General features: G+C 32.6%; 2 protein-coding genes and 1 pseudogene across 3 annotated transcripts; 1 reads left to right on the top strand and 2 right to left on the bottom strand.

Annotated features, from left to right (window-relative positions):
* The first annotated feature begins 1743 nt into the window (after window positions 1–1743).
* Window positions 1744–10850, top strand: LOC142547132 (lipid phosphate phosphatase delta-like). 2 transcript variants are annotated; one of them, XM_075655243.1, is made up of 8 exons: window positions 1744–2153; window positions 2235–2330; window positions 2477–2551; window positions 2663–2793; window positions 3003–3103; window positions 3183–3311; window positions 9618–9733; window positions 10301–10850. In XM_075655243.1, exons 1-8 carry the CDS (start codon window positions 1992–1994, stop codon window positions 10712–10714), a joined length of 1224 nt encoding a protein of 407 aa, XP_075511358.1. In that variant the 5' UTR covers window positions 1744–1991; the 3' UTR covers window positions 10715–10850. The 2 variants fall into 2 exon arrangements, with proteins under 2 accessions (XP_075511358.1, XP_075511357.1); XM_075655242.1 differs by having other exon boundaries at window positions 1747–2153; window positions 3003–3107; window positions 3187–3311.
* Window positions 10851–11055: 205 nt separating this feature from the next.
* Window positions 11056–12438, bottom strand: LOC142544882 (fatty acyl-CoA reductase 2, chloroplastic-like; annotated as a pseudogene).
* A 424-nt stretch (window positions 12439–12862) lies between these two features.
* LOC142544192 (uncharacterized) lies at window positions 12863–14076 on the bottom strand. The gene is made up of 2 exons (XM_075651256.1): window positions 13926–14076; window positions 12863–13509 (listed from the first exon to the last, which is right to left on the bottom strand). The coding sequence occupies exons 1-2, from the start codon at window positions 14074–14076 to the stop codon at window positions 12863–12865; spliced, it is 798 nt and encodes a 265-aa protein (XP_075507371.1).
* Between the last annotated feature and the right edge of the window lie 3043 nt (window positions 14077–17119).

Below are 17119 nucleotides of genomic sequence, written 5' to 3'. Positions count from 1 at the left end.
TTGCTTGCTTGTTAGTCATTTTGTTGTATGATCTGAACATATAGTTTGAGTTATGCGTAAATCGTCACGTTGTGCGATCTAAACGTTACATCTAAGTCCATAACTTTGCTCGCTTGTAAATTGTATTGATGTGTAATTTGGACGTTCAGCTTGAGCCACTTGCTTGTAAGCCGTCATGTTGTATGCTATGAACTTATAAACGTGTTTGACATGAACCAATTCTGAGATAGATGACTCTTGGAAAGTTTGAATAATATATAATTTTGTACTTTTTTGACATGTTTTTATTTTAAAAAAAGAGAGAATATAAACATATGACAAGATCGGATGAAAGTTGCATATTCTATTGACTATTGAATAAACATAATGCTTGTTTAGTAAATTCAATTTTGGCTACTCTGCCACGAATTATAAATCTGTAAATTATATTGACTATTGAAATGATTACATGTGATAGCGAATATTAATTAAAAATAGTAATGTATTAGGTTGGATTAACATAGTTATAAATAATAACATGTTCGATTGGATGCTGAAAAATAAAAGGTTTAAGACACTTATTGAAATTATGACAAAAAGACGGATTATTGTATATTAGCGTTTTTTGTTCTTCTTTTGAATAGGTAACGAATCTTTATCTCTGAGACGAGTCAACCTACCGATATTCATAATAAAAAGTAATACTCTTAACATAAAAAGTAATATTTTTTATTGATGACCCAAATAAAAGATATGTCTCACAAAATACGACCCGTGAGACTGTCTCACACAAGTTTTTACTTTTTTCTTCATACAGGAGATCTTTGCTTCTTTTATTTTTTTCTTAATTCCGGATAATTATCTAAAATCATTTATTTAATTAATTAAAAAAATATACAGTTTTCATTTTTGTTCGATGAGTTAACAAATAAATAATTAGTAAAATCAATTAAAAATAAGGATGATAATTATAATTTTGAAATCTTCGTGTCAGAATAGTTATTCTAAGACGCTCTATTTCTATATATATATATATATATACTCATAAAAATAAATCAATTGAGGACAACGAAGAGAACTTAAAATGTCGGCTTTATTCGAGTGTTATGATTTCAAACATAAATTGAAAATTTATTCAAATTCAAAATTTTTAATTTTATCACAATTTTAGCAAAATTATAATCATTATCACTTCCCAACACAAAGGCAAATCCATCCCTTTATGTTTGTTAAGTTTTTGTCGATACAAAACAACACTAAGCTAATTTGAAATAATAATATTTTGGTCACCTGACTTGTAATTTTTTTTGTTTTTTAGTCTTATTTATCAATTTTTGGTCTATTTTTACTGGAATGATAATGCGACGCTAAAAAATATTGATTTGGTATCGGAAAATGTTAACGTAGAACCGTCAAATGCAGATGCATCCGATGTTATATTAGTACTCCGATGGAAAAAAATATTACACATGAAAAAAATTACAAGTTAGTCGTCAATTCGACGATAAAAAAAATCTTACGTTACCAAAAAAGAGTTATTTTTTCCTGTACTTTAGATTGATCATGGCCAAATTCTAAGACAAATTATCAAAATTTTCTTGAATGTAAAATGATTAACTTAGCTCTTGTTGGTTCATTTTTTTTATCATGCAGTAATTATTTTGAACCAATCATTCTACCAAGCCACGAGTGAAAAATAGCCTTTTTTTACTGGTCAAGAAGCCGACGGCTGGGTGGTGGTGGTTCTCCATTTGACTTCTCAACGCCACCTAGATTTACCCCTTGACTCGAGGGGGGTTTTGATCCAAATCTCGCCTGAATCAGCGTACAGTATTTTTGTTGTCTTGGAACCTTCTCTAGCTTTTCTTTTTCTATTATTGTTATTATTTTCTTTTCTGTCTTCCCTCTGTTTCTTTGCGAGGGACAGTGTAAGATCATTTCTGGAAAGGATTTTTTAAGGGGGAAGAAGAGGACAGAGAGAAAAAGAGAGGGATAGATTACATTAGAAGGAGATGGAAAGCATCACAGGGTGGCAAGTGACTATTCTATGTGGGATAGCATTGTGGATTGTGGTTTCTTCGATTTTAAATTTGACTGGAAAGATCAGATCTTTAACACAGCCATGGGTTTTGCACTGTGTTGTTTCTGGCACTCCAATTATTCTCCGGATCCAGGTAGGTTTGTTGGGGTGTGATTTTTTTTCTTTTTTATTTTGTTTTGGCTTTTTCATGGGCTATTTTCTTTGGGTTTTGCAGAAATACCAGAATACGTATTTGGATGCCTTGTTTTCCGGGATGTCTTGTGTTGTTTCTGTGCCTTTTTACACTGCTTTTCTTCCTTTCGTTTTCTGGGTATGCTCTCGTTTATCCTTTATTACATGTGCATTTTCTGTTTGTGATTCTGTTTTGTATTTCAAATGGGCAAAGATTTGGCTGAATTTTGAAAATTGCATTCTTGGAATAGGTGTTTGTTTTTGAAGTTTTTCCTTGTCTTTTAGACTGGGCATTGCAAATTGGCTAGGCAGATGACTCTCTTGATGGCCTTTTGCGATTACATCGGAAACTGCACAAAGGTAAGTTTCTCGCCATACTTTTCATCGGATTATATGCCAACATATAACGGCAACGTGATTATCTATTTTGTAGCGTATTATTTGATATTTTTTTATGATCATGGCTGATAGGATGTAGTATCGGCACCTAGACCTAGTTCTTCGCTTGTTAGGAGATTAACAGCGACCAAAGACGAGGAAGAGAATGCAATGGAATACGGATTACCTTCTTCGCACACTCTTAATACCGTTTGCTTGTCAGGGTACGAAGGTTTTCTTGCATTCCGACTCATGTTATTTAAGGCCTACTCAAGAGGCAGTATCCTTTTATTATGTTTGCTCGCCACGTGCCAAAAAAACTTATGTTAGTATTTGTTGTTGTGAGAAAATTGATATTGCTCTCCATGTTATTGGCAATCTTCAGTTTCCCAATCCATCTAATCTTCTTGAGTTTCTCTTTTGGGCAGCGCAGGTATCTGTTTCATTACATTCTGTCCTACTCTGGTTATAATGTCTACACTGCTGTAATGGGATTCAGCATGGTTTGTCTGCTTGTGGGACTCATTGGCTTGGGCAAGTATTATGTTTCAGAATTTTAATGGTTTCTTATTCTTGTCCTTTATATCCTGATCTAAGGTTGCTATATTTTCAGGAAGGATATACCTGGGAATGCATAGCTTGATTGATGTAATTGTTGGTCTAGCTATGGGATTGGGGATCCTGGCAATCTGGCTCTCTACTTCTGAATACTTGGATAATTTCATAGTCTCGGGTCCAAATGGTAAGGATTATCACCCCCTTCCGTCTTCTGACATTCATCTGAATTCGCCATTTATGACATAATTTCTACCCACACCGCTGTCATGTCATAATTGTTGGGAATCAGTGTCAATTGTTTAGAGAAGCTAAAGAATGATGATGATTTTTTTAAAATCTTCATTCAGACTTGGTTTTACAGAATCCATGGCTGTTAGAATTTTTCAATTTTTTAACGAATGACATCCATTAAAATAAGGTAAAATGAGTTTTGTACAAGTAAACTAGACATCCTCAGGGGATAGCAAATATCGAACCGATAGAACCAAAGATACCATCACCAACTTCACGGGACATACCCCGATTTTAGAAACATACAGAGATGATCATATCCTCGCACAACATAAATAATAATAATACAATCAAGAGTCTATATCTAGATGACTTGGCGAACATCGAATAGCAAGGATCTTGATTTTCTTAATGATATCCTCGGGGCACAACATTTCTTCTTAAAAAATAGCTCGATTGTGTGCATTTCAAATGTTGTAGACATATTCTGCCACTGCAATACATCTCAACTTGGACAATGCAGAATTACCTTATAGACACCTCGCAAAGCTTTCCGAGCTGATGTTGCAGATCCCATGATTTTACGCTTGTCTAGCCATTCTTTGATGTCATTCCAGATTCTCTTTGACACATTACAAACAAAGAAGAGATGACCAGCTGATTCCTCACTGTTATTACAAAGTACACACATCTTATTCTCAATATAGCTTTGTCTATTATCTTTAGTTAGGATTTTACCATGTGCAAACAACCACATGGCAAAACAATGCTTGAGGAGTATGCAATATTTCCAAATTATAGGTTTTCATGGCCATCGCCCATCTCTTTGAACAAAGATTTTATAAGCTCGAGCAAGACCACCATGATATCCGAACCAACTCTCCAGCAGCATCCCTGCACTCTCAGCCGAGGGTCGTCTAAGTATAACATCTCGAATTCTCAGAACTCCTTTAATCAAATGAGACTCATCTTTGTTCCAATTCCATTCCCAAACACTACCAAACCGTACATGGATCTCGTTCACCCATAGGCTATCCTTTTTCATATGAATCTTCCATAATGTTTTTGCAATCAAAGCATTGTTCCAAGCATATATAAATTTTTAAGCCCTGTGCCCCCATCTTTCTTTGGTCTACAAAACATGTTCCACGAGATAGAAGGGTGCTTCGAGGGCCACACAAACTTTCTACGAATCTTGTGAATGTCATCCACGATATCAGAAGGAAGTGGTAGAATAGATAACTAGAAGCATTCCACCCCTTGAAGTACCGATCGGATCAATTCGATCATCCCGACATATGCTAGTGAGTATCTTGGCCAAGAGCTAATTTTAGCCCCAATCGCATCCACAAGTAGGCTATAATCTTGAGGTGCACAGCTTCCTATATGCAAGAAGAATACTGAGGTATTGAAATGGAAGGTGGGCAGCACGTGCATTCGTACGGAAACCCATATTTTATATGGCACGAATTAATTAATTAGATATTCCAACAAAAAACAAAAAATAATAACAAAAATAGTGTTAAACTTTGTAAACTTAAATTCTAATTTTAATTTAATTTAATTATGCTATTTATTTTATATATTTTCACTCCTTTTAAACATCAACTTTATAATAATTGATTATTCATTTGTCTGTTAATATATGATATTATAGCATTTTCACTTTTCACAAGGTAATACTTCACCTTCCAATTTTTGCTATTAACATATTCTTTCACTTTTTTAGTAAACTTTTTATAGACTTGTTCTTACTCATTCTTCTCTTTTTGTTTATTTATTAAATAAAATTTATCAATCACAATAAAAAATTAAACGTTTATCAACCAATGAAATAAATAAAAAATTTATAATTATGATATTAAATACTGAAACATAATTAATTAACCTGAGTTAGAAATTTAAAAATACCAAGTACAACTCTTAGTATTTAGTAATATTAAGCATGAAAGTCTACCTTTTCAATCCTAAGAAATATTCAAACGTTAACATACTAATTATATAGTTTGTTTCCACTCTTCATTTCCTTGTGATTAAGGGACAGATATACCCTTTAAATTATGTCATAATGTTATTGATTTATATTCATCTTATTGCAACTGAGTTGAAGAATAAAAACTAAAGGCCGACCCTTATTCTACGTCAACTTGTTAACCAAATTATTAAGAATCCTTTAGTAATATTGAAATATTGGTGTCGTAGAATTTTAAAAATTAGAAATTAAGTTTATAAAATTGGAAGTTACAATAACCTAATAAATTATACAAGGCTTTATTTGAGTATGTTTATTTCTTTGTTTTTTTGAATGTAAGTTACATCAAGTAGTCAATGTATTTAGTTAAAATTACATGACATTTAAGTCATAGGTATAAAGTGGAGCTTATGATAGGTACAATGTTAAGTTGAGAAGTTGATTTTCCATGTATCTCCCTATCATATAAACAAAATCCATGTGATTTCTTATGCTTTACACATATGATGGGCTAGTTTTGCTAATTCACAATTTTCAAACACTGCTTTTCATCCACATTTTTCTCTTGTTGTATTATATATATTGTATTATATATTTTTATTATTATTTTGAAATGCTATTTTTTTTTTAAATTTGATTTATGAGGACTAACCCCGTTTGCGCAAAAAAAAATTGGTATCCCTAATTTACTCATCTTATAAATATGATATATTCATTATATTATACACGTAGTGCTTGTGCATTTGTTCCTAATATAATAATAATGGTGGAAATTTTAATTATATTAATTATAATAGTTGATTCCTAGCATTTATCAAATAATATTTTTCTTTTAATTGTATAATTTTTATTTATAAACATTATTAGAAATTTAATTACTTCATTATTATTAATTTCTTAATATTTTTGTTTGATTAAAAAAGGCCAATTATTTCTTACAAAATATATAAATCACCTAAATCATGTACAACAATCTTTTTTCTCCTAATTAGAATATAAAATAAAGCAATGACAATAATTTGATTATGTTTTATATTAGCATTTAAAAATATCGTTGTTATTTTATTTATATATTAATTATTAACATGATTGATCTACTAGTTCATTCCCATATAGCTTGATTTTTATTTAATGTACTAATTTTAGCATGTTTAAAAAAATAGCATTGTATAATTCATATTCTAATTACAAATATAACTGATTAATAATTCATTCCCACTACAAAGAAAGTTCCTATTGATTTCATCCATTCACAACTTTTCCGTTACATAATTATCAATTTCTTATTTCATTTCATGATTTGTTCTTACACTACAAACTTTTCTATGACTCCTTCATTCCATTTTAATTTTAATTAATTTCATGTTTTATATCTTAATTTATTTATTTCTTCATCCGATTCATTTTTTAATCACTTTTATTCAATTCACTTCTTTCAACATTCACTTTATTCTTTCAAGATTCACTTTATTCTAATTGTAAATAATAATATTAAATCTAATTTGTAATTACCATAGTTATCAAAAGCACGAGGTGCAAAAAAACGATCTGGTGTATGGGGCTTGAAGCGCACGCTTAGTGGAAATAAGCGCAAAAGGTATTATTTTACATTAATCAATAGTTTATATTATTATTGTAATTTGTTAGGAACGGTGAATGTGTTTAGAGTGGGTGAATAACCACCTTACAAAATTTTCTTTAAAAAATACTTCGGGATCACAACTGGTAGCAGACAAGATCAAATCTTAATTTTCCAAGTGCAGCTGAGAACTTGGATAATCGGTGCGGAAAAAATCCTACTATACTTCGTGAACCAAATGCTGTTAAAATCAGCAGATCAAGAAATCAGTAGACGGCCGTAATGAAAATGCTGAAAAGAAATAACGCAGAGAATTGTTTATTGAAGTTCGAAGGATAAATCTTTTCTACGTCTCCATAAAGATTCCACTAAAAAACTTTAATAATTTCATATATTGCAGTTACCCATTTCAGGAGGACTTACCAACTGCCTTGCTGAATCATGTTTGAACAAAATACGCACAGAAAAATCTTTCTGTCAGTTACAAATACTCACACTTCGAATAGATAAAAATTGATGCACTGGTGAGTACAAAATGAACGCAGAAGATCCTTTAAATGATCAGATAAGACTTGGAGCGTGTGCTTGATAATATTTTAGCAGAGATTTGATTACTCAGAAAATCTCAGGCATGTAATGAATGTGTGTAGCGTAGAGTATGTTCTGTGTTTTGAAATGGCCTTATATAGAGATAATGCAACATTCAGATTTGAGCGGCTATAAATCGGTTGTACTAAGGCCATAACATAATTAGCACTCCATGTCTGATGTCATTTATCTTCTTCCCAAAATAGAATACAACATTAAATGACTGGAGTATTGATATCAAACGGTCATAATAAATTTGTCTTTATATCCAAAACATTATCCGAATCATATGATTTGCTGATGATTGAGTTTATTCAGATATGGAAAATTTAGAGTTCAACTGGGATCAAGATTCAATAGGGCCTTAAGCCATATTAAGTCAAATTTCAGCAAGGCTTCCCAAACTAAAATCGGTAGACCTATAGAGGCTTAGATGAAGTCTTCTGAAATAAGCGCTCGTGTGAACTATTCTCCTGCTGATTTCACTGGTTTTGCTGAATTTTATCACTTATTGTTTTTTAATGTTTGCAGCACATCACTAAAACTTATAAATAACTAACATAATTCCTATCCTAATTTAATTATCTGAAATGAACGTTTTCTTAATTATTATTATAATGGGTGATTTTTCTTTTTGAAATTAAGGGATGTGTAATGATAATGATACAACTAAAAGATGATTAATGGCAATGATAGATTGTTTTTCCATATATGTCCCTAACACAAATAAATTGATCAAATTATCCATGTGATGGCTTATGTTTTACACGTCAAAGTGTTGATGAAATGCTAGTTTTGCCAATTCACAATTGAAAAACATTGCCGTTATCCACATTTTTGTGGGTATATAGATATAGATTTGTGGTGATGCAGAAGTGAGATAGATCCTACCAGTTATCCAGTTGGTAATTGCGCAGTTATGTTTCCATTCTCACACCAATTAAGAATATCGACATGCTAAGGGTCGGTTCTTGGCGACGCTAGCTAGTAGAAGCCCTTGAACATGAGATGAAGAAAAACAAAACTGTTTCATAGCAGAGGATATGAGAATGCATATGTATGTAAAAAACGTTATCAGTTCAAAGACCAAGAGCTGATTGCCTTTTGCCTTCATGTTTTAATGCCCAAAAATGTGGAATGGCATGTGAGCCTTGCATGATGTGTTTTAGATAGACCTACCTAATCATGTTGTAGACCTTCCTTGTTTTGTCACCTTTTCAATTGGTTTATTTAAAGTGCATGCTTAATCAGGTGCTTGAAGTGTCAAATCAGAGGCCACTTTGCTTTAGCAATTTTTAACTAGGGGAGCTCTTATCATTTGGCTCTCACGTAATTGTATGCTAAATTTGAGAATTGGACTAATTTGATCAGAGAAAACAGTTTTTATCTTGGCCGTAAGCTATTTGTTACAGGAGCCTTGATTATTAGGTATGTTGGATTTTAGGTTACTTGATGCGCTTGTTCCCCAAGTGCCATTTGATTAACTAGATTAGCTCATGGATATCTTTAATCTCAGTCTCTCCCCAAGTACCTTGTTACTAGCACCTCTATTGGTTCCTCTTCGGTAAATTTATTTAATTTCAAGCACTACCTCTAAGAAATCGCAATTATGTTACTGAACCATTGAAATTTCTTTAGATTTGTTTTTGATGGATTCTTGAAGTTACATGGCACAGGTTTGTGTATCAAGTGGGAACCATACCTGATTTACATTGTTGATTACCATCCATTTAACCAAGATTTGTTGATCTCGTAGACATTCTAAAATATCTTTTTAATTTTGAATGTCTTACTATCTATTTGATCTATAGTTTGATCGACACCATTAACTGGAAACACTGATATATCAAGAATGTGATTTCCATTTCTATCCTATTTGACAGCTGGTCATTTGTCAGTAAGGTAGAAAACCTGGAGTAAACTTTTTTTTCGTTTTTGTTTTGTTTTCTATCATTGAAAATATATTAACACCATTATTGTTTTTATAGTAGGAATTGATGTGAATCTTGGCCTTTAGGAAAAATGACAAGTATAATCATACCTAGAATCACAATGGTGATGCTTAACGTGCTTTTTTTTATGTTTGTTGATATCTATAAATTGGATTTTTTTGTCTGCAGTTGCATCATTTTGGGCCGCTCTTAGCTTCTTGTTACTCTTTGCCTACCCAACACCTGAATGTCCGACCCCTAGTTTTGAGTTCCACACTGCCTTCAATGGTGTTTCCTTGGGAATTGTAAGTGAACAATTTGTTTTCCCGTTAATTTCTATGCATGTTTGCTGCTGTAGAAATCAATATATTTGACTGCCTTCTGTGTTCCATTGCATTAGTGTCTACTTTTTTCATTTTTTACCTCCTATATTCTTTTTTATACAACTTTAGCTTCTAAATTACTGCATTGATTTACATATGCATATATTACCCCCCCCCCCCCCTCTTGTATCTCTCACACACACACACACACACACACACACACACACACACACAAGTGGGTTTACATGGTAATTGCGTTTGAAATAAAAAATATATAATCTAGAATTGGTATCATTAAGATTATTAATATGTTATCTTTGATATGATTTTATTTTCTTACAATTTATCTCCATGTGCTTAATGAATTAGAGTTATAGCTCTCTATATTGTGTCGAAAATGTAGGTCTCTGCAGTCTAACCACTTGACTGATGTGTTATGCTGTGTTTTCTTTCACATTATTCAAATACTTACTGACGTTTCAGCATATTTTGGTTTATAATCCCACATATTACTCCAGTGCAATTATTGATGGCAATTGTATTATTCAGGTGATCGGGGTCCACCTAACGTTTCATCAGTTTCACCATGAAAATGTTGCGCGAATATTTTTTTCTCAGCTGCCAGTTCCCACATTTGTCGGTAGAATTTTTTTGGGCATTCCAACCATTCTTCTCGTGAAGTATTGCAGCAAGGCTCTTGCGAAATGGATTCTTCCCATTGTTGCGAATGCTTTGGGAATTCAAATAAGGTCAACCAGCTATTTACCTGCCTTAAAAGGTGGGATGTCTCCTAATAAGAAGTTGGATGAAATTAAGCAATTAGGGTGTGTCCAGAAACTATTCTTTTTCACCGAGAAGACTTCATTTGATGTTGATACTGGCATAAGGTTCATTCAGTATTCTGGTCTTGCTTGGTCTGTTGTTGACCTTGTTCCTTCTCTATTTTCTTTCCTCGGCTTGTGATACCATGTATCATACGCTTTTGTATAGCGAGCTATTTTTTTTTTTTTGGGTGCATTACTTGTAATATGCACAAATGTATGTCGACGATGAAATTCTTGTCTGTTAATGCCATGACCAAGCAGTTAAGAATTTGGAAGGATAAGATTTTCGTTAGAATTTTTTAACCATGTCTGTATCTAACTTTGGTTTATCGTTAAACGACTGTTTTTGGAGCCATTTGTGCTTGAAAATTCCTTGGTATTGGGTATGGTACAAGATTTGCAAGAAGCGCAACTACAGTCGCAACTACAGCTGGTGCTGGTGCTATGTGTGCATCAATAATGGTGATCAATGAAAAACACGGGAGTTCTTTTCATTTAAACAGAGTACAGTCCACTGGATTGGTGATTCATTAAAAAAAGTACATGCGTTTAAACGTACATACATGGTGACTGTAATTTATATATATTATCACAGCCACCATACACTAGCAACTCTTATTTTTGTCTACCGGTATCATGAAATTACAAACAAGAACTTTTAGTATATTTGGAAGAAAAAAATGTTCAGCTGCTCAAACCTCCACCCTTCATCACATGCCTTCTCAACCCCGGAATATGAACATCAGATATGTAATCTCTCCAATCTATTTTCTCCACATCGAACCCAAATTGCAGTCTTTCTTCCTTAGACATAAATGCCATCGATCTTTTAGTGTTGCTATTGTCAAACCTGTTACGTATTTCACGTTAATGCAACTATATACAGAAAAGAGAGTTGGGATAATGGAAAACTCCAAAATATATACCTTCCACCATAGAATGTATAGGGCTCATAAATATTAGCCAGATTTTTGGCTTGCTCCACAGTTTTTCTGCAAATGAGTTGAAGTTTCTGAGATAACTTCCATCAAGATTGGACAAAGCCCCTAATCCAGTTCGGTTGATAGCATGCCTCCAAAGGTGAGAGGAGAAGTCATCCATGGAGCTGAATAGCTTCATTTGTGGAACACGAACTGGGACCCCTGTTGAGTCGATGAATGGCAGAGAACTGAAGTGTTCGAATAGTAGTTTGGCCAGGTCCCTGAAAACTAGCGGGTTCACAACAGATGAAGCAATCTGATATATGCTAGTTTCTGCTTTTCCAGACGCCCCATGCTTAACCATGGCTGCTAAGGTTGCGTTCACAACCATGTCCACTGGTACCTGAAACAATTCCTTGATATATCAGGTTTTTTAATCTCCATCTTTTAATTATGTAACACTCTGAATATACTACAAAGTCTACTATTATTAGTATACAGAAAAATATATATATAATTTATAATGATCAGAATTACCACGTCAAGAACTCCACTTGGATCTACCGGAAAACCTGTGAGCTGACCCTTTCCATAGTTAAGAATGATGGGATCCATCATCCTGCATGGTGAGAAGAGATAATTGCTGTCTTATCTTTTATCCAAATAAAGTTATGACCTTTGTTGAAATATATACTTATTCCCCTCCATCCACCCGGGAATGGTTCTTTGTAAGTGCTCTCGATGACACTTGGTTGAATTATGACAACTGGTAGTTTGATCAAAAGCTTGAAGATACGCTCATGAATCGTGAAACAGAGAGGCGGGAGAGACTTTTCTTTGAAGACTAAAGGGGGGCTGAGACTTGCTGGAGTTTGCTGCTGAAAATCACGAGGGGAAGGCTGCTGAGGGAGGGCGAGGGGCGGCCAATCCATGAAAAATGGTTTAGGGTAAGCTTATAGGTGTTTTTAAATAGCTTAATTAAGCACTAATGGGCCTTAGGCATCTCCAACCCATTGCACCATATTCTGCATTACATTTTGCGCCACATTAGTGCTACACCAAAATCATCTTCAACCCATTGCACTACATTTCGCACTACAATAAAATATTCTTTTTTATTTCAACATTAATATTTATATTTTCTAATAACTATTTATAGTTTGATAATACGATAATATTTAAATTTTATAATTTATATATTAAAATTGGAATTAATTATTTCGTATAAAAAAACTAAATTATTTGAATTAATTATGTCATATAAAAAAAATTAATCAAAATATTCTTTGCAAAAAATATACAAGTCATTGGAATTAAAAAAACACGAGCATTTAATATTAAATGAATAATATAACACAAACACAATATTAAATATTCGAAGAACTATATTGTTCCCACAAATGCTCAATTAACGCATTTCGTAGTTCATAATGAGCATCTCTATTTTTTATTTTTTTATAACGAACGAGAAATTCTTGAAATATAGCATTTTCGTCATTGACCACCATTTCAACGTCTGGAGTCGGTGCTTCCATTGCATCTTGAATTGGTGCACTAAGATCACGTTCGTCTTCAATAATCATGTTGTGCACGATAATGCAAGCTTTCATTATGTAATGTGAATCGTTTTTACGCCAAGACCGTGCTGGAGATGCCACGATCGCAAATCGAGATTGAAGAACACCAAATGCACGCTCCACATCTTTTCTGCATGACTCTTGTTTCATAGCAAAATATCTCTTTTTCGGTCCAAGTGGTTCACGAATAGTTTGCACAATAGTTGACCACTTTGGATAGATACCATCGGCTAAGTAATAGCCAGTATCATATTCTTTTCCACAGATAGTATAATGAGCAGGTGGAGCAATGCCTTGAGCCAAATCGGAAAACAAAGTGGATGCCTCCAAAACATTGATGTCATTATTTGAACCAGGCATACCAAAATATGCATGCCATATCCAAAGATCATAATCGGCCAATGCTTCTAAAATAATTGTTGGTGACCCACTACGACCTGTATATTGTCCAGCCCAAGCAGTGGGGCAATTTTTTCATTTCCAATGCATACAATCGAGACTTCCCAACATCCCCGGGAAGCCTCGTTGTTTACCAATATATAAGAGTCGAGCAACATCATTGACATTTGGAGATCGCAAGTACTGATTTGCAAAAACTTCCACTACTGCTCGGCAAAAGTGTTGCCAGCATTTAATCACACTTGACTCTCCTATTTTGATGTATTCATCAGCCGCATCCGCGGGTAAGCCGTATGCAAATAATCGAATTGCAACTGTTGTTTTTTGATTAGTTGATAGCCCAAGTCGTCCCAAACCATCACTCCGTTGTATAAAATATTGATCATGATTTTTGACAGCATCAACGATACAAAGAAATAGATTACGGGGCATCCAAAATCGTCGTCGAAATAACCTTCATGAAATTTGGGATTCTCAGAGAAATAGTCATTGAACAAATTACGATCGGCTATTTCTCTATCGCGACGAATTACAACATGATCAGGAATTGATCTTCTTCTCGTGCCTTCGTTAACTTGTTGATTGATATAGGCATGCATCATCATATTGCGTGTGTGAATATGACTAACAATTGCTCATTGAATATCTTTATCAATGGCTTCAGCATCGTTAACCAAATAATCGGTTATGTCATCTTCATTATCAGAAAATGAAAACGAACATGAAGAAGAATTCATTTATCTTTGGTGTTGGTTTTAATTGTTTACAATAACATATAACTTTTACTACTTTATATAAAAGTTTTAAAGATAATATGGATGAGATTTTCTATCTACTGAAATATCATCCAACGGATAAATTTTGTAGATAAGTTTTCAACGTATGATATAATTGAAAATCTCAAAACTTATTTCCTTACTATTTTTTATTTTATTTTTTGATATCAACTTTTCTTGGAAATTATGTATTTTTTATTTTTATTTTATTTTTTGATATCAATTATGTATATGCATAGTAATAAACAAATGTCTGATAAGATTTCATTGAACTCTACATCTTATCTATTGACAAGTTGGCCATAAACAAATATTTCTTTTATATTGCATGATAAGCTAGCTGGCCAAGTACTGGTTTGAAATCTTATTTAATGAAATCTTATTCAACGAACATAATTTGTAGATAAAATTTCAATGGTCTCATCCAACCGATGATATTTGGATGAGATCTCAATGGATTAGATCTATTGAAATCTCATCTAAAGGTCACCGTTTCTTTTACATATTTCAAGGGATAGCCCCAAATATTATAAATAAGTCCATATCTATTCAAAAACATATTCAACACAGCTACAGGCATCTTATATTGAGATTGATGGACGAAAGTTCAAGAAAGAACTACACTGTTGATGAAGATAAGTTCTTATGTCATATTTATTTTGATATTTCGCAGGATCCCATAATAGATATAAACCAATCGAGAGGTCAACTTTGGTCTCGGGTTGCAGAGAAATATAACAAAGAAAAAAGAAGTGATTCACATCCGCGCCCTCAAAGATCAATTGAGAAACGCATTGGAATCATACTCACCTCTGTTGCACATTTGAGAGGATGTGTTCGACAAATTGAAAATCTCAATCCGAGTGGTGCATCGGAACAAGATATTGTAAATTATTATAAAAAAAATAAATTTACCAGTCATTATTAATCAAAAATTTCTAATTCGTTTTTTATACTTTTATGCAGATGAATCGAGCAAAAGTATTGTATGTGCAAGAGAGTAAAGATAACAAAGCATTTCCATTCGATCATGTGTGGAATATTGTTAAAGATTGTCAAAAAATTTCAGGAGACAAAATTCCTTCAACAAAAAAATCTAGAACGCGTGCTACTAATCTAGATACATCACAATCTGATACTCCACTTGAAGAATCGCCCCAATCAGGTTCATCTATATTCTCTACATTTCCAATAAATTTAAGTGATGATAATACTGGTGACAGCTCTCAAAGACCAATTGGAGTGAAAAAAGCCAAATTAAAGAAGAAAAAATATGAAGAAATTTCTCAAATTTAACGTACAATGGAAGAACAACATCGCGAGCTTTTGAATGTTCTGAAACAAGGAACTGCCGAAAGGCAACAAAACTACGACCTTCAAAAGAGTAGACTTGAACAAGAGGAAAGAAAGATGAATGAAAGAATTTTATACAAAGATTTGAGCAAAATTACTGATCCAACTCTGCGTGAGTACACTAGAATTCAACAACAAAATTGCAAAAAAGACTTAAGCTGAACGTCAAGATAATGACAAATTTGGATCTTATTTTGGAGATATTGGAGGATCAGGGTCTGGTTTACCTTATTACTAAAAATCTATTTTTTACGTAATTTTTTTCATGTTTCATAATTTTGTTGTTTCTGAGTTGTTGTCGTTGTTATTTGTTGTTTCGTAACGTTTGTTGTTGGTTGTTTGTAATTTGTACCATTTTTAACGCACTAATAATTTAATTTGGTTGTTTTTAAAATTTATAGTTTTATACTTAATTATTTTCAAATCAAAATATTAAAATTTTCATAATTAATATTTCAAAATTTTAAATAAACTTAATTTAATATTTATTAAAATTATTAAAATAATAATTTATAAATTTTATTATTTAATTGAAAAATTAAGCAATTAAAATAATCTAAAACACTTTAAAAAAATAAAAAAATAATTTGAAATGCATGTGGCGCAGAAAATAAAAAAATAATTTAAAATGCTGCGCCACATGTGGAGTTGAAAATAGCGCAACTCTATTCTAGCGCAAATTGGAGAGTTGCGTAAGACCAATTATTTTAACACTACAATAGGATTGACACTATTGTAGTCTAAGGATTGAAGTTGGTCTTAACATGAAAATTAAGGGATAAAAAGGGTTTTGAGCTCATAAAGCATTAAAATAAACCCATCAAATCCAATAACACTCCCAAAAAATATTTTGTTTGCGTACCGGTTAAAAATATGACCCGGTGAGTAAAAATAGCCACCAAGTCCCATTTTTGAAAAACACCCTTAAAAACACTTCATATTAATTAATTAAAAATAATTATTCAATAATTTTTTTCCTAATTACCCCATTTCTCCGTTACTCGCTCGAGCGCAAAATGCAACTTAAAACTCTAATGCATGAAACTTTAATAACCCATGAATTAAAACACATGTTGATGCAATAAGCATGCATTTAATGCATTAAAATAATTTAATAAAGTACATAAGAAATTTGATAACTTACATGCATGTAGTTCACGTGGACCTTCAAATTTTCGGGACGTTACATCTACACATAAGGTGGACCATACTAATTTATTTAATACTTCAGAAACCTATAATTAATTAGATTACCTTATTTAATCCTTTATTAGATAGCACATCCATGGACAATTAACTAAATTACGTGAGCCACAAAATAATTCCAACAATCCATACCTAAAAAATATTATTTGTTTTTTTTTATTAGATCTACCAATCTTTTAAATATCTTTTTATATTTGTTTGCTGTATAGAAAAGAACCTTACGTTTTTTACATTAAAAGACTTAGCTACAAGTGAAATATTGGTTTAGCGATAAAGGTGAGACCCCAAGATCCATTTGGTATTAGGGATGATC

The sequence above is a fragment of the Primulina tabacum genome, chromosome 5 (genome assembly GCF_025594145.1).
Source record: "Primulina tabacum isolate GXHZ01 chromosome 5, ASM2559414v2, whole genome shotgun sequence".
In the NCBI taxonomy this organism is placed as follows: domain Eukaryota; kingdom Viridiplantae; phylum Streptophyta; class Magnoliopsida; order Lamiales; family Gesneriaceae; genus Primulina; species Primulina tabacum.
Note: the sequence above shows the minus strand (reverse complement) of the source record. Positions and strands in the feature narration are given on the sequence as shown.